The sequence below is a fragment of the Gymnodraco acuticeps genome, unplaced genomic scaffold (genome assembly GCF_902827175.1).
Source record: "Gymnodraco acuticeps unplaced genomic scaffold, fGymAcu1.1, whole genome shotgun sequence".
NCBI lineage: Eukaryota > Metazoa > Chordata > Actinopteri > Perciformes > Bathydraconidae > Gymnodraco > Gymnodraco acuticeps.
In genome coordinates this window covers 634,354-659,444 of record NW_022989883.1, presented here as the reverse complement: position 1 = coordinate 659,444, position 25,091 = coordinate 634,354, and the positions used below count along the sequence as shown (strand labels likewise).

Here is a 25,091-nt window from a genome sequence, read left to right as displayed (position 1 = left end):
ACTGTACCCTGTATGCAAGGGCTGGTTTGCCTTCGCTAACTGTACGGAGGCTCAGTCACTGGTACATTTTTATATATAAAGCCATGTTAGGGAAACTTCCATCCTACATCTGCTCCCTGATCTCACGGCGAATTGTAAGTGGCTACTGCCTGAGATCGCATGCTGTAGTTTTATTAAATGTGCCAACTGCTAGGACTGTCTTAGGGAAGATAGCTTTTAGATGCGCAGCTCCTCTGTCTTGGAATAGTCTGCAATTTAAATGGAAACTGAGCAATCTGGTGCCACTAAATGTTTTTAAAGCTCGGTTGGATGCTAGTCAATCGGAAGCTGTTGGTACCTGCTCATGTGGATAGTTATTGTAAATTATAATCCCTGTAATGATGCTGTAAAATGTCCTTTTTGTTGTTCTGTTTATGTTTTATGTGGAACCTACTTGAGCAGGTCTCCCTTGAAAAAGAGATTAATGATCTCAATGGGATACACCTGGATAAATAAAGGTTTGAAATGAAATGAAAGCTTGCCGCTGTATTTACTCCCTCCATCTGACAGGAGGAGCCTCGTTGAGCTGCGAGTGGTCCATGGTCACTCCACGGAGTTCACTCCGTCACGGAGGGGGAGTGTGTAGGGGTAGGGTGTAGGGCGTGGTTTAGGATTGGGCCTTAAAAGGTCCTTCGGCGCCACTGGATGACGCAGTATACTTGAAATAGTGGCTCTGCAGCAGCAGGTTTATTCGACATTGAGAAACGGCCCGTTTGTAAGGTACAAACCAACTAACGCAGCTTTGTTGTTTTAATAGTAGTGCCATATTGCAATTGATAGTTAACCGTTGTTTCTTTTTTCCTCAACAGTTCAGCCATGGATGATGAAATCGCCGCACTAGTTGTCGACAACGGATCCGGTATGTGCAAAGCCGGATTCGCCGGAGACGACGCTCCTCGTGCTGTCTTCCCCTCCATCGTAGGCCGCCCCAGGCATCAGGTGAGGCATTGAGCTCCAAAAGAATAGAGAGAAAATTTAGACTTGATAAGCATTTGCATATGAGATGTAGGCCTATAACCAGCCAGTCAATCAGTACACAAGATGATCCTTTATCAGGCCTTATAGGGGAAATTCATGTGTTGCAGTAAAGACCTAAATAAGTACAAATATAGAAGTAAACAGACACGCAAAGCAATACATCGCATGTATTCATGTGCCTGTGTTACCGTTTAACTGGTGGCGCGGAGAACTCGTGATATTCTATAACGGTACGAATGTGTCTGGGGCGTCTACTTTGAGGAGCCATTGTCGAATAACCAGGAAATGCACATTTCGATCGCTTCTTCCGTCGTTTACATTAATCTTTTGGTATATTTGGCTGGATAGGAACACTTTGATGCACATTCAGTACCAGTGTGTGAGATTGTGGTTGCGATGCCGATAAATCATTTAAACCAGTTATTTTTGCCAGACTTATTACTGAATATCGTTCTTAATGTGATCCCAAGTCCATCTGAGACCTGTGTACACCTTCAGACAACCTACAAGTGAAGCACACGTAGTTTACTCGGTTTGAAAGCAGCGTGGAGAAGTCTTCAGCTGTGGAGCCGTGATCCGCCCAGGTTAAATTGTGATACGACTTATGTTCTGTGGCTATCTACCAGTGATCATGTTTAATATGAAAAACTACACACATGCAGTATTTCCCCTACCATTGTCTTGGAGGGGCGCTGCGCCCCGCCAACGGAGCCCCGCACCCACCCTGAAATGAAAAAAAAAATATTATTTAAAAAAAAAAAAAAAATGTTTTATATATATATTGCAACTCATCTATATCTACTGTCACTTTTCACATTGAACATCTGCTCTTTTATTTAAAAAAAAAAAATTCCAATACCGATACATAAATGTATTCCAGTGCACACATGAAGTTATATGATATAAAATATGCAAATCAGGCCATGTGTAATGGATACAAAAGACCACAAAGATAAAAGCATAAACGTTAAGATAGAAACTAAAACATGTTCACAGCAGAGTAAACATGAATATATGTGTTTGTAGTTCTCAACGTATGTGAGTATCCTCTTCATTCGGTTTGTGTCGCTGTATCGATGCATAACGAAAGTTAACCAAGTAAACAGTCACATCTTATCTGGATAAGTGCTGCAAAGTGCAGAATACCGTTTTGATAAGGGATACATGTGTGTAGTCTTTAATATTAAACATGATCGCTGGTAGATAGCCACAGAACATAAGTCGTATCACAAGTTAACCTGGGCGGATCACAGCTCCACAGCTGAAAACTTCTCCACGCTGCTTTCAAACTGAGTAAATTACGTGTGCTTCACTTGTAGGCTGTCTGAAGGTGTACACAGGTCTCAGATGGACTTGGTATCACATTAAGAACGATATTCAGTAATAAGTCTGGCAAAAATAACTGGTTTAAATGATTTATTCAAGCGTGCAATGTTTTGAACAGACATCCCCAGTCACCTCATTGTCATTTTGTAGTTCTCGCTGTACGCGTCCGGATATCTGCATCGCAACCACAACCTCCCACACTGGTACTGAATGTGCATCAAAGTCTTCCTATCCAGCCAAATATACCAAAAGATAAATGTAAACGACAGAAGAAGCTATCGAAATGTGTATTTCCTGGTTATTCGACAATGGCTCCTCAAAGTACACGCCCCTGACACATTCCTACCATTACAGAATGTCACGAGTTCCCCGCGCCACCAGTTAAACAGTAACACCTGTACTTGGACTTGTAAACTGTATGTATATCCATGTTGTAGTGCAGAATATATAATCTAACCATCTCTGATGTCTTGATTCCAGGGTGTGATGGTCGGTATGGGCCAGAAGGACAGCTACGTTGGTGATGAAGCCCAGAGCAAGAGGGGTATCCTGACCCTGAAGTACCCCATTGAGCACGGTATTGTGACCAACTGGGATGACATGGAGAAGATCTGGCATCACACCTTCTACAACGAGCTGAGAGTTGCCCCCGAGGAGCACCCCGTCCTGCTCACAGAGGCCCCCCTGAACCCCAAAGCCAACAGGGAGAAGATGACCCAGGTACACACCCTTAACTTTAGCACACACAGAATGTAGCATACTTAGCTTATCCCGTATTATTAGCTATTTAACTCGTAGCCTCATTTCTTCCTGGGTTTCCCTCCATTCCATTCTCACCTGCTCCTTCCTCCCCCTCTCCTCCAGGACTTCTCTCCTATAAGATGATCTATCATCAACAGGTCTCTCTTGACTGTGTGCCTTTTATCTGCACTTGTGTAGCTGAGTTATTAAATCAGCACTACTTTAATAGACATCTGACATGCACAAGTGTGAAGGAATGATGACTTTCTGCACTTTGTTTCTCTACTAACTTTAATCTTAGCCTCACACAATAATGCATGTAGTGAGTGCAGTGGCCACAGAAGTTAAGTACTTTTTTATTGTGATTGATTATTAACATGTTTTCTTTTCATTCTACAGATCATGTTCGAGACCTTCAACACCCCCGCCATGTACGTTGCCATCCAGGCTGTGCTGTCCCTGTACGCCTCTGGTCGTACCACTGGTATCGTCATGGATTCCGGTGATGGTGTGACCCACACAGTGCCCATCTATGAGGGTTACGCCCTGCCCCACGCCATCCTCCGTCTGGATTTGGCTGGCCGCGACCTCACAGACTACCTCATGAAGATCCTGACAGAGCGTGGCTACTCCTTCACCACCACAGCTGAGAGGGAAATCGTGCGTGACATCAAGGAGAAGCTGTGCTACGTCGCCCTGGACTTCGAGCAGGAGATGGGCACCGCTGCCTCCTCCTCCTCCCTGGAGAAGAGCTACGAGCTTCCCGACGGTCAGGTCATCACCATCGGAAACGAGAGGTTCCGTTGCCCAGAGGCTATCTTCCAGCCATCCTTCCTCGGTGAGTTACCAACTTAACATAACCTGCACTACATCCCTAAAAATAAGGAAAAACCCCTTCTAGTTATCCTGCAGCGACACTTGCTAACCAGTGTTTTGATTCTGCCCTCAGGTATGGAGTCTTGCGGAATCCACGAGACCACCTACAACGGCATCATGAAGTGTGACGTCGATATCCGTAAGGATCTGTACGCCAACACCGTGCTGTCCGGAGGTACCACCATGTACCCCGGCATCGCTGACAGGATGCAGAAGGAGATCACCGCCCTGGCCCCATCCACCATGAAGATCAAGGTGAGCTGAGCCTCTGCCCAGCCAGCAGAGTAACATACTGCTCTGTTTGAGTCGGATGAATGCAAAAAGAAATGGTGTCTAATGCATCTTCCCCTTGTCTCTCTGCAGATCATTGCCCCACCAGAGCGTAAATACTCTGTCTGGATCGGAGGCTCCATCCTGGCTTCTCTGTCCACCTTCCAGCAGATGTGGATCAGCAAGCAGGAGTATGATGAGTCCGGCCCCTCCATCGTCCACCGCAAATGCTTCTAAAGAAACGGACTGTTCCCCCTCTCCAACCAGACGCCTAACAACTTCAGCTCTTCATGACGTTTGACTCTTGTCTTCCATTAAATGAGTTTATTTCAAGGTGAATGTGACTTCCAACCGTTATTGAAATGCTAAAAAAACATTTGAAAAGTACACGAGACATGTTTCTTGCAGGAAAATCAGGGGTATATAAACATTCACATCTTGTAGGAAGATGAACCAGATATTTAAAAAATATGTATATAGTGTGTATACATTCATTAATGCAGCATATTTTTTAAACTAGTGAAATAAAGAATTTTAAAATGGCCTTTAATACAGGTCTCATTTACTTTTGTTAAATGGCAGATTTCCAGTCAAGACAAAGGCTAACTTCAATGATTAAAAGTATCGACTAACCTAAAATCTCTACTATAGATTACTTTGAATCCTTAACCCTTGAAAATCCAGATGTTTCAGTCTCTATAGAACCATGTGTTAAACTCAAAGTGGTCAGATCACCTCGTTAGGCATAACCATTTTGATTGTATTCCATAGGTAGCTGCTTATTGAGTTAATACATTAATGAACCAGTGAGTCACAATACAAAGATGATGACACTATACATGTGTAATATTTAGATGCCATTACAGACAGTCATTTTGATTTATTCCACAAAACAACATTCAGTACACTGTTGGCTCTGGCCTTTCTTTCCCTCTATCATTACATTTCATTTAGCTGACGCTTTTATCTAAAGCGACTTACAATAAGTGCATTCGACCAAGAAGATACAAACTTGAAGAAAACAGAATCATATACGTACATCAGGTTTCATAGAGCCAAACCATTTCAAGTGCTACTCAACTGGCTTTAGGTAAGCCAGTCCTTTATTAGTATATAAGTGCTTTGTTAATAGTTCTATCGCTCGAAGTGGAGTCGAAAGAGATGAGTTTTCAGTCTGCGCCGGAAGATGTGTAAGCTATCTGCTGTCCTGATTTCAATGGGGAGCTCATTCCACCATTTTGGAGCCAGGATAGCAAACCCACGTGTTTTTGCTGATGGGAACTTGGGTCCCCCTCGCAGTGAGGGTGCAGCGAGCTGTTTGACTGATGCAGAACGGAGTGCTATCCTCAGGTATCTCATCATTTGTGACCACGTTCTCCTCCTGAGATCATGAGATTGTTAATGAGCTATAAAACCCCTTAATGATGAGAACATTGACAAATCAAAAAAGTGTTTTTCTTCTCTGAAGACACATTCAACTATCACAGAGACTTTAACAGCAGGGTGTTGCCATTAGTCTCTTGCTTTCATTTAATGTTTACACAGGCCACTTTATTGCATTCAGTGTGCATATTATACAGTATTAATTTCCTGATATGGATCTATTTTGAGTGACTGTTTCACATGGATGTACTTTGTTGATCCCAAATGAAATGGTCTCCTTACAGCAACGCATTGCACATGAGTTAAAAATATAATAATATAACAAACACAAATATGGGTACTGTGGGGGAAACTTCTGAAACAGGACTCAGAGAGACACGAGGAGAGCTGGAGCTTTGATGGCAAACACTGACGGTTTATTTGGAGTTACGGCCGGAGAATTGACAAGACGGGTGGTGTGTCACGAGTTGACACAGCGGTTGCCAAACCAATTCTGAAGAACTCTTCTGCAGCTCGAGGCTTTAACTAGTTCGGAGTGTAATAATCAACATTCTTCATCAGTGAGACCAAACAATTATGGACCCTGAATCTAACTAGAGCTCTGGTCCATAGAAAAGAATGTGTGCCAGGGAACCTACGTCCCTGAACAGTAAACGACCTCATGGCGGCTTGTGCTCTGTCAGACTGGCAACAACAATGCGCCCAAGCGGCTCCTCCTTAAGAGAGATAGCAGCAACACCCAAGGCCGTAGAACTATGCCATGGGGGTACCACTTTACAATAAGACTACCCGCATAAAGGGTTTACGAATAGTTTGTAATTCATTCATTAGGTTGTGAACACTCATTAATACGTGAGATAAACAGGGCAACAGTGACCGGTTGCTTGCCAAACAGTGAGCCCACATTTATCTGTACTGCTAAGTCTTATACTGGCTACCTAGCTTACTTTGTCTTCTTCATCAGCCAGCATCCTTGGTGTCTGTTGTTCACTGAGTTGATTCTCGCTAAGTAGCCAATATAAGGCTTAGTCATCTTGCCAAATAGTGATTAATAAAGTGTTTACAACCTAACCTATATTTATAACCTAATTATAAACCATTTATGAATCCTTTATAAGGGTAGTGTCATTGTAAAGTGCTACCAAAATATGTACCAACTATAGAATATACAATATATATATAAAACAGAATAACTTAGACTGTTAGAAGTAGTTTTAATTCTGAATTAGGCATCCACAGGCTTGCGTAAAAAGACATGTCATTGTACACGTTACAGTTACAACATAAACTTATCTTGTTTTATTAGAGAATTAGCAACCTGGTGTTGAATCCGGGGCACGGTTCAGACAGCAGATGGCGACACAAGTCCATTTCTACCTATGACCAAAAGCCAAAAGTGAGGTGTGACTGACACCAAATGGTCTTTTAAACTTTATTTATTTGTATATGTTTTATTTAATATATATGTTTTATTTAATTGATAGGTTTTTACTTGTATTATTTGCAGAGGTGGGAGAAGTACTGAGATCTTGTACTTGAGTAAAAGTAGAAGTCAGAGTGTAGGAATACTCTGTTACAGTAAAAGAACTAAAGTCTGATTTAACACTTGATTATATTTCACATCATTGATCCAGATCTGTAAAGTCACTTAAGGCATTACATATATGTAGTGGAGTAAAAGCACATGTATTTACCTCTTAATTGCAAAGGAATAAAAGTGAGAAGTAGCATAAAATGGAAATACTCAGGTAAAGTACAAGTACCTTTAAAGTGTACTTAAGTACGGTACTTGAGTTAATCTACTTAGTTACTCCAATTTGATTAGCGACATTCTCAAGTTGGTCTTTTGATCATTTGTTTATTTTTGATTATTATTATTTTTTAATTGTTTTATAGGTTTTTATATGTTATCGTATTAATTGCTTTGGTCTTTTATCTTACTGAGAGGCTCATTATTTAGTTCATTGCGTTTTATTTTTCATTATCATATTTACCCGAGTGTCCCTTAAAGTGTTATCCAATGCTGGATCCAATGCTGGATAACAATAGAGCTCTGTTTAAACATTGTATGGCCTCTGTTTAGAAATGGCTCTCATCCGAGGCAAGAAAGTAGAAAACATTGGATTTTATGGAGGAAATACTCCTGTTCAAATTGAGTGATTAAGACATCAACTGTACGCTCAACGGGCACTACTTTTTATTAATGAAATCAAAGTTTATATAGAAATGTTGAAGGAAGTTTTTCCATTAATTAGCACTTATTTATTAAATATTATGAATATGTCTTTATTATCAGGCTATGTTCCACAATCATTCAAAGTAGCAGTGATAAAACCGCTTCTTAAAAAGCACAACCTCGATCCAGAGGTTTTAGCCAATTATAGACCTATTTCCAATCTTCCGTTCCTCTCAAAAATTCTTGAGAAAGCGGTCGCAAAACAGTTGTGTGATTACTTAAAAAACAATGATTTATTTGAAGCTTTTCAGTCTGGCTTTAGAACACATCATAGCACAGAGACAGCTCTGGTTAAAGTCACAAATGACATTCTAATAGCCTCTGACAAGGGACGTGTCTCTATTCTTGTTTTGCTCGATCTCAGTGCTGCATTTGATACTATCGACCATGATATCTTATTGCAAAGACTAGAGCACTTAGTTGGCATACAGGGAACTGCTTTAGACTGATTTAGGTCCTATCTATTTGAACGCTCTCAGTTTTGTTAGAGATTTGGAGGGATAACTGGTCCGCTTTTCAAATCTCCGCGCGTTCCTATGAAGCTGGTTATAATACAGGAAGGAATCCATATCTACAAAGTAACCTTTAACAATAATCTACTTTAATGGCAATATGACAATGCAATACAATCATTACAATACAACATGATATATTACAGTTATATTGTAATGCTTAAGGAGTAATACCGGCTTACTCCTGCACTCGTTCGCATACTGCAGAGCTACTTTCACCCGAGGGCAGCATGTGAAGAAGAGGCCGAACGCCAGGGATCCTCCGGATATATACCAGAGTAAGAAGGAGGGGTTTGGTGTTAGGTCAGCTGGTCATCTTTTCAGGTCATCTCATTGGGAGACGCAACGCTGGCCAGCAGGAAACCAAACAGGCTCACTTTACAACAAAAGGTCTCAAGGCCTGCATACCTACACCTCCCCCACAGAGCAATAAAACCCTGTTTACTCCAACCAGCCCAGAATGTTTATAGCCATTTGTAGTCCTTACATTTATGAAAGGATAAAACAGAGAAATCAATATAAAACACAAACACAGGTATTGTTTGAACAGTATTCACTTAACTGCTACTATTGATAAGCACCAGAGAAACCCAAGGGACCTCTCTTAATATCACAACCACTGTAGCTTGTTCTAAGTTGAATGCAAATCAGGACATGCTCTCACCTTCCCCCATCTTCCTTTGTCCTCAAAAACACATGTCAACAGGCCCCATATCCAGCTCACAGTTTTACCCAAATTATTCCCATTTTAAGCTTATCCATAGTTTGCTAACATGAATAAATACAAATATAACTCTACAGTTTGTACGTGTCAATGATGAATCTTCCACGCAAACCAAAGTTAGCCATGGAGTGCCACAGGGCTCAGTGCTCGGACCTATTTTGTTCACATTATATATGCTTCCGTTAGGCAATATTATAAGGAATCATTCTGTAAACTTTCATTGTTATGCGGATGATACTCAACTATATTTATCAATCAAGCCTGATGAAATTAATCATCTAAATAAAATTCAAGACTGCCTTAAGGACTTAAAAACGTGGATGACCTTAAACTTTTTGATGTTAAACACGACCAAAACTGAAGTTATTGTACTTGGCCCGAAGAATCTACGAAACAAATTATCTAAGGATATACTAGTTATGGATGGCATTAATTTGGCCTCCAGTGAGACTGTAAGGAATCTTGGTGTTATATTTGATCAGGATTTATCCTTTAACGCCCACATAAAATCAATTTCAAGGACCGCCTACTTCCATCTACGTGACATTGCAAAAATCAGGCATATCTTGCCTCAAAACGATGCAGAGAAACTTGTCCATGCATTTGTTACTTCAAGGCTGGATTATTGTAACTCTTTATTATCAGGGTGTACCAAGAAGTCAGTCAAGTCGCTTCAGCTGATTCAAAATGCTGCGGCTCGTGTACTAACCAGAGTTAAGAAAAGGGACCACATTACTCCTGTTCTGGCTGCCTTACACTGGCTCCCTATAGAACACAGGATAGAATTTAAAATTCTTCTTCTCGCCTACAAAGCCCTTAATGGGCAGGCGCCATCTTACCTTAAAGAACTCATTATACCCTACTGTCCTACTAGGGCATTGCGTTCCAAGAATGCAGGGTTGTTGGTTGTTCCTAGAGTCTCTAAAAGTACAATGGGAGCCAGAGCCTTTTCTTATCAAGCTCCACATTTGTGGAATCAGCTTCCAGTTTGTGTTCGGGCGGCAGACACCCTATCCGTTTTTAAGAGTGCGCTTAAGACCTTCCTTTTTGATAAAGCTTATAGTTAGGGCTGATTAGATTCAGCCCCTAGTTTTGCTGATATAGGCTTAGTTTGTCGGGGGACATCTTACTTCTTCCTTCTCTCTGTCTATACCTGTGTACTCTCATTTTCCGATTAACCCAGCTTCCCCAAATGTCTTTCTTTTTGGTGTCTATATACGCCGGGATCCGGAGACATGGATGATCCTGCGGACCTGTGTCCTGGATCGCGAACCCTGGATCTTGAGTCGTGGCTGTGGTCCTGGATCATAGGTCCTGGATGGATATCCTCGTGGATTCATCTTCCTATTATACACACATGCATTTCCAAACATTTGGACTACCTATGTTGCAAATGTATTATCTTTTCAATTTACACACGGCATCTATTGCACGTCTGTCCGTCCTGGGAGAGGGATCCCTCCTCTGTTGCTCTCCCTGAGGTTTCTCCCATTTTTCCCTTTAAACTGTGGGTTTTCTTCGGAAGTTTTTCCTTGTACGATGTGAGGGTCTAAGGACAGAGGGTGTCGTATTGTCATACTGATATTTTGTACAAACTGTAAAGTCCACTGAGACAAATGTAACATTTGTGATATTGGGCTATATAAATAAACATTGATTGATTGATTGATTGAAATGTACATACACAAAGGTAACTCAAAGTGCTTCACAAACAAAACACATAGACAATTTACAAATAGAAACAATACTATCTCGCCATTCCCTGAAAATACGAGTCACACATAGGTTTGAGACTCAAAATGAACACTTATTACCAATGCATACGTATACACATATACATATAATAAAAATAAATAAAAATACACTACAGTTACAATAATATTAAAATATGAGAAGCCCTTTAATGATCTGTAAACGTCATGTTACTGTAAAGGGAGATTCAAAGGAACTGAGTGTCAATAATCTTTTTGTCCTGAAATAATTAACTGAAATATATTCCCAGTGGTCATAACACAACAAATCACTTGGCTAACAAACTGCATAAACTCCTTTCACCTCCTTGATAAGTACTAAACATGTAAGCTTTAATTCCTCCACACAGCATGAGCAATGCCTTATATAACATAATTACCTCAGGATTAAACCAGGAGTGTTTAGTAGTGCTGGGAATAGGTTTCAGTTTGTTTTTTAATTAATAGCTTTTTGCACAAACAGATACGTTCAGGGTTCCCTTTACTCTGTCATGAATTACAATGAATAGATGTGGAGAGAGAGAGAGAGAGAGAGAGAGATATAATGATATATAATGATGAACCATGCTGCGTTTTATTTGAGAGAGAGAGAGAGAGAGAGAGAGAGAGAGAGAGAGAGAGAGAGAGAGAGAGAGAGAGAGAGAGAGAGAGAGAGAGAGAGAGAGAGAGAGAGAGAGAGAAAAACTGCTTCCTTATTTGAGTCATGCTGCCTTCAGGGGCTTCTACTACATTCGCCTCCAGATCGCAAATAAGACATTTTTTGTGTATTCTCAGGTTAAAAATACAATGAGAACAACTTGTAGTAGCTTTTGATATTATAAATATTGAGTAGCAAATGTTCAGCTGGTGTGTTGTTAATATTAGAAATAAATGTCAATATTTCCATTCCTTTTCCAATTCAGGGTGATATATACAGAAGCCTAGAACGTTTGCATTGTGTAAATATACAATACACTTTTTTAGACATTCTCCATGAAACATTGATAATTGATCTTAATTCAAAAGTTTCTGGATTTTCAATAGAACAATAATGAAAAACTGTTCTTTCAGATGTCGGAATATTTCAAGTCGTACATGAATGCAGCACTCCCCAACGTTCGCTCCATGGCTCGCTCCCGCCGGCTCGCGCAGGAAGGAAAAAACCGCCGCTGTGGCTCCGCCCCCTGAGAAGGTTATAAATATAGGCAGCTCCTCTTCTCCCTCAATACTGCCTTCTACAACCGATTCTTTAGTGTCGGAGAGGAGCAGGGAAAAAAACCTACAAAAATGGTGAGTAATGAAGAAAACGAGAGCGTAGTCTAGCTTGTATTATACAAATATCGACGTTTTGGAATAAAATTGTCGATTTATTTCAAATTAACGGCATTAATTTGATTGTTTTTCGTATAAATCGCGCGTATGCGCGTACAGTGAGGTGGTTATAGGCCAAACCGTTGGAACAGTTTCAAATTCAAAATCTAACGGCTGTATAGAAATATTTGCTAAAAACTGCAGTTTATTAGGAATAAAAGCATAGATTATAAAACGGTTTGCGGAAAGCTGATGAGGCTGCGCATTACTGTAAACCGGCGAGCTAGAAGACGCCATCACGACCTGTCCGTGAACGTTACACAAAGATAGGGCTTTCCAGCAGGGAGGAGAGTCTCCCCTCCTCCATCTCTCCTCCCTGTTGCTCGGTTTGGGAGGGGCACTGGGCAGACGACAGAGTGAAGCAGGTACACGTGACTCAGCACAAAGTAACCACCTCCGGATAGAGATTATAACATGTCCCCGCCCAAAGCACCATCTAAAAGGGACTGGATTTTGAGGACACTATTGTCCATTAAATCGGCCATTTTGTAACTGTCCCACTGCGTCCCAACCTTTTTTAATCCACTCTTTTTCTTAATTTGTTCATATAAATGCAATAAATAAAATATAATGATGAACCATGCAGCGTTTTATTTGTCAAATTGACACATGGAAACTGTGTAAACTATTAAATTACGCTGTAGTACTATTGTAAGGATATTCTGGGTCAGTGATTGCACTGTATAAACTGACATGGAATGTTTCAGTTCAAATTCTCAATATGAATTATTAGGTCATTTTCATACAGCAGAAATGTTATCTGAACAAAAGACTCTTTAATATAATAATAATAACTGTTTGTCTCTCCTCCACAGCGTGAGTGTATCTCTATGCATGTCGGCCAGGCCGGAGTCCAGATGGGCAATGCCTGCTGGGAGCTCTACTGCCTGGAGCACGGCATCCAGCCTGACGGTCAGATGCCGAGTGACAAGACCATCGGAGGAGGAGACGACTCCTTCAACACCTTCTTCAGCGAGACTGGAGCCGGCAAACACGTCCCCAGAGCCGTCTTTGTGGACCTGGAGCCCACTGTAATCGGTAAGGATACACATATTTGTATTTAAACGTGAAATAATATTTTTGAAGAAGACGGGTAGGACAGACGGATAAATAGATGCTTATTGAACCCAAATTGGGAAATTATTTTGTTGCCGCAGCAGTGTGTTCAGGCATTAAAATATATAAATAATAAAATAAAATCAATAAACAGCAAATATAATATCTACAGTAGAATATACGTGTATCTAAAATATTCTGGATTATTCTGGTTCAATACCCATGACTGTACCCGTGTTGTTTCTCAGATGAAGTCCGTAAAGGAACCTACCGCCAGCTCTTCCACCCCGAGCAGCTGATCACCGGTAAGGAGGACGCAGCCAACAACTACGCCCGCGGTCACTACACCGTCGGCAAAGAGATCATCGACATGGTGCTTGACAGGACTCGCAAACTGGTGAGCTCTTCATCTCATTACATGTTGCAAGTGAAGCCTTTAAAATAAAAACATATTTCGATTGATGGCAAAACATTTAAAACCATTATCCCTTATTTCCAGGCTGACCAGTGCACAGGGCTCCAGGGTTTCCTGATCTTCCACTCCTTTGGAGGAGGAACCGGCTCTGGCTTCACCTCCTTGCTGATGGAGCGTCTCTCTGTCGACTACGGCAAGAAGTCCAAGCTTGAGTTTGCGGTTTACCCCGCCCCCCAGGTGTCCACCGCTGTGGTGGAGCCCTACAACTCCATCCTGACCACCCACACCACCCTGGAGCACTCCGACTGTGCCTTCATGGTGGACAATGAGGCCATCTACGACATCTGCCGCAGGAACCTGGACATCGAGCGCCCTACCTACACCAACCTCAACAGGCTGATTGGACAGATCGTCTCCTCCATCACCGCCTCCCTGCGCTTCGATGGTGCCTTGAATGTGGATCTGACTGAGTTCCAGACCAACTTGGTGCCTTACCCTCGTATCCACTTCCCTCTGGCCACTTACGCCCCAGTTATCTCCGCAGAGAAGGCCTACCACGAGCAGCTGTCGGTGGCTGACATCACCAACGCCTGTTTCGAGCCAGCCAACCAGATGGTGAAATGCGACCCCCGCCACGGCAAGTACATGGCCTGCTGCCTCCTGTACCGTGGTGATGTGGTGCCCAAAGATGTCAACTCTGCCATCGCCACCATCAAAACCAAGCGCACCATCCAGTTTGTGGACTGGTGTCCCACTGGCTTCAAGGTGGGCATAAACTACCAGCCCCCTACCGTGGTTCCTGGAGGAGACCTGGCCAAGGTGCAGAGGGCCGTGTGCATGCTGAGCAACACCACCGCCATCGCAGAGGCCTGGGCTCGCCTGGACCACAAGTTCGACCTGATGTACGCCAAGAGGGCCTTCGTCCACTGGTACGTTGGAGAGGGGATGGAGGAGGGAGAGTTCTCTGAGGCCAGAGAGGATATGGCTGCCCTGGAGAAGGATTATGAGGAGGTGGGCACCGACAGCGTGGGGGACGAAGGAGAAGAAGGGGAGGAGTACTAAGCCACTGAAACATCTGTGGTGAAGACTCTGACCCTCCAGAGCCTGGACGACCATCTCTTTAGCTTGGCTTCAGTTATTTTGGCACGTGACTCAAGATTTTGAACTCTTAACGATGAAGGACACCGTAATGTTTAACTAGGTTTTTAAAAAAAAAACAGGGTTCAGCTGTTGCATCTGGTGACTTACATTTTTTTTTAATCTTTCTATTTTCTTTTGAGTCATTCCAAATGTTGGTTAACTGCATTGTTCTGACAGGCATTGATGATGGGAAGCCAGGCCGGGGGAGGCAACCTGTACACTGACTAAACCATTTCAATAAAGTGCACTTGTGTTCCGACATGACATCTGCCTCTTCCATTAAATGACTTTATATCAAGGTGAATGTGACTTCTCTATCTGGTACAGAAAATAACACGATATATTTTTCAATGATGATGAGAACATTTTTTTTTTTTTTTAAAGGACCATTCAATCAAATTTTCAAATGTTATGGCGTGTGAGATCCGAGTCAAAATAATTAAAATGACTGAGTTAAACCTCAACTAAACAGACACACATCTGCTTTAAGGAAGTTGGTGCATACTCATGCCTACAATTAAATGTTCCTATATGACCCAATGCAAATGTACTTGCTATTCACTTTGCAATTACTCATTTGATTAAATATAATGTGACTATAAATAAAATACAGACAGCGGAGATAAATACTCTTAACGTTTGTCGCTTGTGCTTTTAGTGCACATCTTTCAACTAAAAGCTATTTATCTGCTTACTTTGATCAGTGTCTCCTTCAGGCTTTATGCTGACCTCTTTACTGCAGTGTTAACTTGATCAGCTTTGAAATGATCAATTAAACGCAGACCCCACTGAGCTCAGATCCGTAACATGTAATGTTTTTCCTCTCCGAACACACATACAACTAAGATCGCAGGCGTGTTCTCCGAGGCAAGAAAGTTGAACACATAGGATTTTATGGAGAAATACTCCTGTTCAAATGTAATGATTAAGACATCTACTGTACGCTCAACAGGCACTTTTTGTTAACATAACTGAAATATATTCCCAGTGGTGTACTCTACAGTCAGTGTGTAACACAACACATCCCTTGGTTAACAAACTGCACCTCCTTGATAAGCACTAAACATTTAAGCTTTAATTCCTCCACAAAGCAGGTGAGTACAATGCCTTACATAACATAAATACCTCAGGATTAAACCAGGAGTGTTTGTTTAGTGGTGCTAGGAATAGTTTTCAGTTTGTTTTTTAAGTAATATCTTTGTGCACAAACAGGTAAGTTCAGGGTTTACTTTACAATGAAAAAAATGTAGATTTATGAACAGAGAGTCCACAGCACCTGAGGCCTGTACTACGAAGCCGGATTTTCGCTTAGCAAGCTAACTTCAGGGTAAACTCTGGGTTTCCGGTCCTACGGCGCTGGTTCTCTTCTTACCGGGCTAGATCTCCATGGTAACTTATGTTCCAGGAGATCAAGTCAGTGAAAGCACCGCCTGCTGACCAATCAGAGCTCAGTGTGCGGAGTTGAAAGCGATCAAGTCATATTACAGGATTAGGAAATACAGAAAAACTGCCGTTGCAGGAAAGACGGCCGGCAAAAATCAACTGACTGAACGTGAAAATTAATAGAATGTCACCGCCCATCTTCAGAGCAATCTGACTATATAACATTAGCGTTAAGAAAGCTTACTTAAAGGGGACCTATTATGCTATATTGGAAACATATATTGTAGGGCCATACAAAACATGTCTGTGAAGTTGTTTGCTTAAAATACCAAACAGTTCACCCATTGTAGCCATGCCTCATACTCAGTGGCGTTTTTATATGTACAAAAGTGGTGGGGTACAAAAAACTTAGATGTCTATAAGCTAGGCTATAAACTATAGTGATGTTTTTATTATTATTATTATTATTATTACTGCAGTGAGGTTCATGGCTGGTGAGGCACTGGCACTGACTCTTCAGGTTTACAAATATTATATTTTGACCTAAATCAAAATATAATATTATTTTCAAAAGCTTTTTTTGTCTGATGCTTGGATTAATTTTAAACAGACAGTTCAACAGAAGGATACCCAAAATTTTTAATTTGATCATTTAAATATTGAATTGTTCTCTCTTAGTAAGATCCCATTTTCAATAAAATTGCGGTCTTACCTTGACTTGAAGATGAAGTCCATTTGCCTATCCTTCTGGACAAAAATCTCTATTACTTTTTTGTAAAAGTCCTCCTTATCTTCTTGTAGTTTCAAAAGTCTATTATAAATCTAATCTCGATAGATTTATGATTCGAAAATTATAAAAGTAGGGTAGACATGTGGATACTATCCGGCTGAACAAAACGTGAATTTATCTAACAGGTAGTTTCCCACAGATCTTATTTTGAGCTATTTTCTCAAATCCTATGGAGAAATCTTATTGCTTTTTTGTGGAGGGAACCAAGCCCCCAGGAAGTGCGCCGGAGTCTGATAAGAATATTCGTGCTGGTCAAACGGCGGTACTACACTTCATTTAGGTTGCTGGGCCCGGAAACACTTTTTCCCATTGACTTACATGGGGAAAGAGTGGTCTGTAACTCGTTGGATAATTTTTTAAAAACTAAATAAACTACCCAGTATGAACGTTTGTATAGCCCTTATTAAAAACATTCGGTCCTCAAGTTGTAAAAATGTGCTAATAACGTTATTCTGAGAGTTATTTCCCTCGGCATTATGAACGCGCATCTAACCCACGGGACCGCGCCGCCCGGCACGTTCATGTTTCTCTTTACCCATGGATGCACAATAACAACGGACCGTCACCATATCGCCTTACTGCCAGCCCACGGAGCTGTAATAATGGATATATTGCACATGTTTGCTGTAATTCATCATTTGTAAAATATTATACTACATGGGCTGTATGATGTACATCTTGTACCGTAAATGTTGTATTAAATAAAGTTAATATTACCGACGTAGATTAACGTTCCTGTAGCTTCTTATTGCACTTGCAATTGTTTTAGTTACTTGTGGGCTACTTAACATGAATAATCACAGTTACTATCCTTTTACTCCATCACATTTAAAAAAGAAATAGGCTATTGTTATTTTAACTCCACCACAGTAACTTTATCTAAAAAGTAAAGCTGATGATCAGCTTTACTTTTTAGATAAAGTTTTAACTCACAATTGATCATAACAGGCTTCAACATATACATTTGTATATATTACCAAATGGTTTCATGTACAACCCACACAAGTATCATGCTAAATGAAGCTCTGTTGCTTGGATATCACTAGATCCTGATGTCAGCGTAATATAAAAGTACATAACGATTGATGTGTAATTTAGCATAATTAGCTGCTAACTGCCGCCTCGTTAATATAAATCCAGTACCATGCTGTCATGAACGCGCGGTGCTGTTACGTGTACGCAGTGGCGTTTTTATATGTACAAAAGTGGTGGGGCACAAAAAACGTAGATGTCTACAGTATATATAAGCTTCTGCAGTGAGGTTCATGGCTGCTGAGGCACTGGCTCTTCAGGTTTACAAATATTATATTTTGACCTAAATCAAAATATAATATTATTTTCAAAAGCTTTTTTAGTCTGATGCTTCAATTAATTTTAAACAGACAGTTCAACAAAAGGATACCCAAAAAATGTAATTTTATCATTTAAATATTGAATTGTTCTCTCTTAGTAAGATCCCATTTTCAATCAAATTGCAGTCTTACCTTGACTTGAAGATGAAGTCCATTTATAATAAATCTAATCTAATCAATAGATTTATGATTCGAAAATGATAAAAGTAGGGTAGACATGTGGATATTATCCGGCTGAACAAAACGTGCATTTATCTAACAGGTTTGTTTCCCACAGATCTTATTTTGAGCTATTTTCTAAAATCCTATGGAGAAATATCATTGCTTTTTTGTGGAGGGAAGCCATGCGCAGCTTACTTCCTGGTTTTAGGACGCGTCACTGCAGCTCTCCTCGTCTCCTCTTCACACACCCACACTTTTCGCGGCACACGTACTTACAGCCAATCAGCTCTGAATGATGTGAGATGACGTATGGTGGGGATGGCAGCTCTATGCCCCTATGGTCATTATTTTGTTGCCACACACATTAAAAAGGAAAATACTCTGAGCATGCGCAGTGTAGTTTTTACAGTCACCATTGACTTAAACAGGGAGAGGGAGGGGCAGGATCGGGTTTTGTCCCACATGGCTCTAAACAGCTCAATAGGCCCACACTGTAGACACTAATTAGAAGAACACAGACTAAAACAGCAATGAGACGAATCAGATGATTAAACATGATCTTAAAATATATTTTATATATTTTTTAATTTATTTTTTGCATTTTTTTGTAATCATTACTTTTAATACATTCTGCTGACACTAGGTGGGGCTGTGCCCCACCTGCCCCTAATGACCAGTCGCCACTGCGTGTACGCAAATTCACGTGCTTAATGTGAACAAGCCTTTTGGGCGGCGTGGTTAAAGTTGCGCATGCTCTATGAGTGCACATACGGGTACTTCTCAGGCATGCCGGGTAATCTGTGACGTTTCGCTCTCTCAAAAGTTGGGCCATTTTGTCATCATGCGCTAATGAGCAACTCTCATAGGAATTAATGAGGCCCCGCCTCCCACGCTGTATCCAGTTCTTATTATACATCCATGGAGGGAACCCATGCGCAGCTTACTTCCTGGTTTTAGGACGCGTCTCTCGTCTCCTCTTCACACACCACACGTTTCGCGGCACACGTACTTACAGCCAATCAGCTCTGAATTATGTGAGATGACGTATGGTGGGGATGGCAACTCAGTGCCCCTAGGACCGGTCATTATTTTTTTGCCACACACATTAAATACTCTGAGCATGCGCAGTGTAGTTTTTACAGTCACCGTTCACTTAGACAGTGAGAGGGAGGGGCATGATCGGGTTTTGTCCAAGCGGCAAACTGTGGGGTAGAGCCATGGATGTATAATAAGAACTGGATACAGCGTGGGAGGTGGGGCCTCATTCATTCCTATGAGAGTTGCTCATTAGCGCATGATGATAAAATGGCCCAACTTTTGAGAGAGTGAAACGTCACAGATTACCCGGCATGCCTGAGAAGTACCCGTATGTGCACTCATAGAGCATGCGCAACTTTAACCAAAATGCTCGTTCACATCAAGCACGTCAATTTGCGTACACGTAACAGCACCGTGCGTTCATGGCAGCATGGTAATGGATTATTATTATGATGGATTTGATATTAACGAGGCGGCAGTTAGCAGCAAGCGGCTAGCTAGTAATTATGCTAAAGTACACATCAATCGTTATGTACTTATATTACGCTGTAACAGGATCTAGTGATATCCAAGCAACAGAGCTTCATTTAGCATGAAATAATTATTGCACTGTGTATATATATATATATATATATATATATATACACATTGCAATAAGCTTCTTAGTGCAATAATAACCTACAGGGACGTTAATCTAACGTCGGTAATATTAACTTTATTTAATACAACATTTACGGTACAAGATGTACATCATACAGCCCATGTAGTATAATATTTTACAAATGATGAATTACAGCAAACATGTGCAATATATCCATTATTACAGCTCCGTGGGATGGCAGTAAGGCGATATGGGTCCGTTGTTATTGTGCATCCATGGGTAAAGATAAACGCATGTAGTGCTGAACACGTAACTTGAACGTGCCGGGCGGCGCGGTCCCGTGGGTTAGATGCGCGTTCATAATGCAGAGGGAAATAACTCTCAGAATAACGTTATTAGCACATTTTTACAACTTGAGGAACGAATGTTTTTAATAAGGGCTATACAAGTGTTCATACTGTTTTTTTTAATTTAGTTTAAAAAAAATTATCCAACGAGTTACAGACCACTCTTTCCCCATGTAAGTCAATGGGAAAAAGTTTTTCCGGGCCCAGCAACCTAAAGGAAGTGTAGTACCGCCGTTTGGCCACCACGAATATTCTCATCAGACTCCGGCGCACTTCCTGGGGGCTTGGGTAGAGCATGGATGTATAATAAGAACTGGATACAGCGTGGGAGGCGGGGCCTCATTCATTCCTATGAGAGTTGCTCATTTGCGCATGATGATAAAATGGCCCAACTTTTGAGAGAGTGAAACGTCACAGATTACCCGGCATGCCTGAGAAGTACCCGTATGTGCGCTCATAGAGCATGCGCAACTTTAACCAAAATGCTCGTTCACATCAAGCACGTCAATTTGCGTACACGTAACAGCACCGCGCGTTCATGACAGCATGGTAATGATTTGTTATTATGATGGATTTGATATTAACGAGGCGGCAGTTAGCAGCTAGCGGCTAGCTAGTAATTATGCTAATGTACACATCAATCGTTATGTACTTATATTACGCTGTAACAGGATCTAGTGATATCCAAGCAACAGAGCTTCATTTACATTTAGCATGAAAGAATTATTATGCACTGTGTATATATATATATATATATATATATATATATATATATGTATATGTATATATACTGTGTATATATATATATGTATATATATAATATATATGTATATGTGTATATATATATGTGTATATATATGTGTGTATATATGTGTAGGCCTATATATATATATATGTGTGTATGTGTATATATATATATGTGTGTATATATATATATTATATATATGTAAGGTAACAGCCTTGACAGGCCACTAGGTGTTGCTGTTGCGCAACAAATTGTTGTTTTTTGTCCATTGTGGGACACCGTATATCTCTTGTTGTTCTGGGTGCGGCCGCCATCTTGGCGCTAATGTTTACAATCACTCCGCAAAAGGTGAGCAGTGTTAATGGCGGCAAATAATTGTACACATTATTATGTTCAAAACGTCCAAACATTCCATTTATTTAATTAATGGGTTAGTTTAAATGTTTATTTACCCGTTTGTGTATGTTTGGGAGTGAGATGTTTATGTTTTGTCTGTTCATTTGGTTATTGTATTGGTTAGCATGTAGCTAATGCGCTAATGTTTATATTCACTCCGCAAAAGGTGTGTCAGAAGAGCTGCCATTGTGAAGAATAAATCGCTACTCAGCGTCTCCACCGCAATCCGATCTGCTGTGTCCTGTTTTCCACCCCTCTGCATAACATCCCATCACCAATAACAAACACAACGCAGAGTCCCATGGTGTTCAGAGAGGCTACGGGATATTTGGGTTACATTCTTTCACACACACATACGGGTTTTGGGCCGAGGGCGACACCGTACTTCCGGTATCAACCATTTCACGCGAGGTGCATACAGAATATCATAGTCGATTGCCTTCATCAATATAGTCAACTCTAAAATACCACATATATGCATTGGCATGATAATATTATTGTGACAAGTGGGGTATTCACCTGGTGTTTCCAGAAGATAGACGTAGATGCAGCCAAAATCGACCAAAGGCCACTTTTGAGGGTCGTAATTCCATACATTGTACATCCAACAACCCACACAGCTCTAGTTTACGCTGGTAACGACCTAGAGCACACCCCTCAAGTCCAGAGATGTAATCCGAAGACATGCAGCGATTTCTTCGGTCGTTAATTCAGAAAAAAAACCTAGTGCGCTCTGCCTGGCAACATAAGCTAGCTGTTTATATTAGCATTGCCAGGATTTTTGCACCTCCAGAAAAATGGCGTCTTTATAAAAAAATATATGGCGCGCGTTGCATTGTGGGTAGCTGTGACGTCACTGTGTGTGAAAGAATATATATATATGTGTATATATATGTGTGTATATATATATGTGTGTGTATATATATATATGTGTGTGTATATATATATATATGTGTGTGTGTATATATATGTATGTATATGTATATATAGTGCAATAAGCTTCTTAGTGCAATAAGAAGCTACAGGGACGTTAATCTAACGTCGGTAATATTAACTTTATTTAATACAACATTTACGGTACAAGATTTAATCATACAGCCCATGTAGTATAATAATGAATTACAGCAAACATGTGCAATATATCCATTATTACAGCTCCGTGGGATGGCAGTAAGACGATATGGGTCCGTTCTTATTGTGCATCCATGGGTAAAGATAAACGCAACTCACATTGGTTTCTCAAACAGCATCTCTGTAAACTACGTGTATTCACTGAATTTCACTCTCTGCCTTTAACGGCTCGTTGTAGCTCCAATAGCTCCAGCCCCCACCCTTCCTGTGAGCACAGTGTGCTCTGATTGGTCGGGACCATGCTGGACACGTAACTTGAACGTGCCGGGCGGCGCGGTCCCGTGGGTTAGATGCGCGTTCATAATGCAGAGGGAAATAACTCTCAGAATAACGTTATTAGCACATTTTTACAACTTGAGGAACGAATGTTTTTAATAAGGGCTATACAAGTGTTCATACTGGGTAGTTTATTTAGTTTAAATACAAATATCCAACGATTTACAGACCACTCTTTCCCCATGTAAGTCAATGGGAAAAAGTGTTTCCGGGCCTGGCAACCAAACGGAAGTGTAGTACCGCCATTTGGCCAGCACGAATATTTTCATCTGAGTCCGGCGCACTTCCTGGGGGCTTGGGGTAGAGCCGGTGTCAGTACCAGATATGTTCGGGCTACCAGATATGTTCGGGTGTATTTCCGTCGCATCCGTCATATTCGTCATATTTTACGGCAACTCAAGAGGGCCATCACGGTCAAATTCCGAACATTTAAACATAGCCGACACTTCATTCTTTACTTTGTCCGTTATTATATGTAGAAGATTATACTTTTTCTCCGTCATGTTGTTTCCTTAGCAACAACTTCAAACAAGCATAGCCTACACTTCATTCTTTACTTTGTCCGTTATTATATGTAGAAGATATTAATTTTTTCTCCGTCATGTTGTTTCCATAGCAACAACTTCAAACAATAACAACTAACCGCTAGCCGCAAAGCTAGCATCACAGCCACTGCTCCGTTTTCGGAGACTTTGCACACGTTTTTCACAAACATGTTCACACGCTAGGAGTACTTCCATTCGCTTCGTCTTGATCTGTAGATGTGATTTGATGTGTCGTGTTTCCCCCAACTCCTCTCCAAAGTTCAGATATTTAATAAAATACTTTTCATGCCCAAAGCCAAGCACTAGGCCCTGGGTAAATTAAGAGGCTGATCTCGGGCACTTTTGTCCACTTTCCCTGGTGGTAGAAACTCAAGCCAGACATCCCTGGAATCGTCTCAGAGAGTAGATGATCAGTGGGGCCTTGTTTTTACTGAATGATGTGTTTTTTTTATGGGGAATTCAAATATGAGCTTATTTTTAGGATTTTCGGAGACTTTGCACACGTTTTCACAAACATTTTCACGCTAGTATGGGAGTACTTCCATTCGCTTCGTTGATCTGTAGATGTGATTTGATGTGTCGTGTGTCTCCCAACTCCTCTCCAAAGTTCAGATACTATATAAAAATACTAAAAGGTAAATAAAACATTAAACATAATGACAAAATAACAACCTGAAAGATATGTATTCTATCTACACATTTCGTAATTATCTAATCTAGTGGCCTTATAAAAGTGTTGGCTAAAGTAATGCAGAATATATATATTTTTGAATTGTAAATAATTAGAAACATTATTTATGTGCACAAGTACATGGGACCCCACCATGGGACCCCACCATAGCACCCCACACATAACAAGCTGTCCCGAGTTCCTCCGGCTGCAGTTCCGCAGACGGCCGGTGTGTGGCAGCAGAGCGCTGGGAGCAGAGGGAGGTGAGTATATGACGGATATGACGGATGCGACGGAAATACACCCGAACATATCTGGTAGCCCGAACATGGCTGCTTCTCAGGTCGATTAAATGAAATCCTTGCTTCCCTCACTTGCGTCGTTTCCCTGCGTTTAGTCCCTCCCACCAGGGAAGCATGGAGGGACGCAAGGAAACCACGAGAAGCAGGAACATGAGTTTTAAGAGCAATGGGACGTCCTTTCCCCCGGAGCGTCACGTGAAGCGACGTCCGTTTGTGATGACGCTGCACAGCTGATCGTCTGACAGCAGCTCTGTCCCCGTTATTTCCACACACACACCCGCCTCTGTTAGTACACATTTACTGACACAAATATTTGTATCATCTGTTGTAGATCCCAATAAATAAAATAAAATAAGAACTCATTCTCAAAAAAGATAAACGCCATTCTTAAAATGTATAAACGAACAATAGTTTGATTAATATTGATTAGAGTGCACAATAGAAATAAAATAATTGAGAGAAGAAAAAGAGATATGTTATCTATCAAAACCCAGTTAGATTAACATTCATTGGATTGCACACTTTGTTTGTTTGTGTGGATATGTAGCACATTAAC

The 25,091-nt window shown here is 41.0% G+C and overlaps 2 protein-coding genes across 2 annotated transcripts; both read left to right on the top strand.

Moving 5' to 3' along the window:
- The first annotated feature begins 703 nt into the window (after window positions 1-703).
- Window positions 704-4,569, top strand: LOC117534596 (actin, cytoplasmic 1-like). Its single transcript, XM_034198835.1, has 6 exons — window positions 704-759; window positions 849-978; window positions 2,824-3,063; window positions 3,484-3,922; window positions 4,034-4,215; window positions 4,324-4,569. The coding sequence occupies exons 2-6, from the start codon at window positions 856-858 to the stop codon at window positions 4,465-4,467; spliced, it is 1,128 nt and encodes a 375-aa protein (XP_034054726.1). The 5' UTR covers window positions 704-759; window positions 849-855; the 3' UTR covers window positions 4,468-4,569.
- Window positions 4,570-11,976: 7,407 nt separating this feature from the next.
- On the top strand, window positions 11,977-15,095 carry LOC117534588 (tubulin alpha chain-like). The gene is made up of 4 exons (XM_034198824.1): window positions 11,977-12,105; window positions 13,002-13,224; window positions 13,491-13,639; window positions 13,742-15,095. The coding sequence occupies exons 1-4, from the start codon at window positions 12,103-12,105 to the stop codon at window positions 14,717-14,719; spliced, it is 1,353 nt and encodes a 450-aa protein (XP_034054715.1). The 5' UTR covers window positions 11,977-12,102; the 3' UTR covers window positions 14,720-15,095.
- The last annotated feature ends 9,996 nt before the right edge of the window (window positions 15,096-25,091 follow it).

Bases quoted from the DNA above. Each gene is read 5' to 3' on its own strand.
- LOC117534596 (XM_034198835.1), top strand. From the start codon at position 856: ATGGATGATGAAATCGCCGCACTAGTTGTCGACAACGGATCCGGTATG. The intron at 3,064-3,483 runs GTACACACCCTT...TTCATTCTACAG, and splicing joins ACAGGGAGAAGATGACCCAG to ATCATGTTCGAGACCTTCAA. The intron at 3,923-4,033 runs GTGAGTTACCAA...TTCTGCCCTCAG, and splicing joins CTTCCAGCCATCCTTCCTCG to GTATGGAGTCTTGCGGAATC.
- LOC117534588 (XM_034198824.1), top strand. The intron at 13,225-13,490 runs GTAAGGATACAC...GTTGTTTCTCAG, and splicing joins CCTGGAGCCCACTGTAATCG to ATGAAGTCCGTAAAGGAACC. The intron at 13,640-13,741 runs GTGAGCTCTTCA...CCTTATTTCCAG, and splicing joins TTGACAGGACTCGCAAACTG to GCTGACCAGTGCACAGGGCT.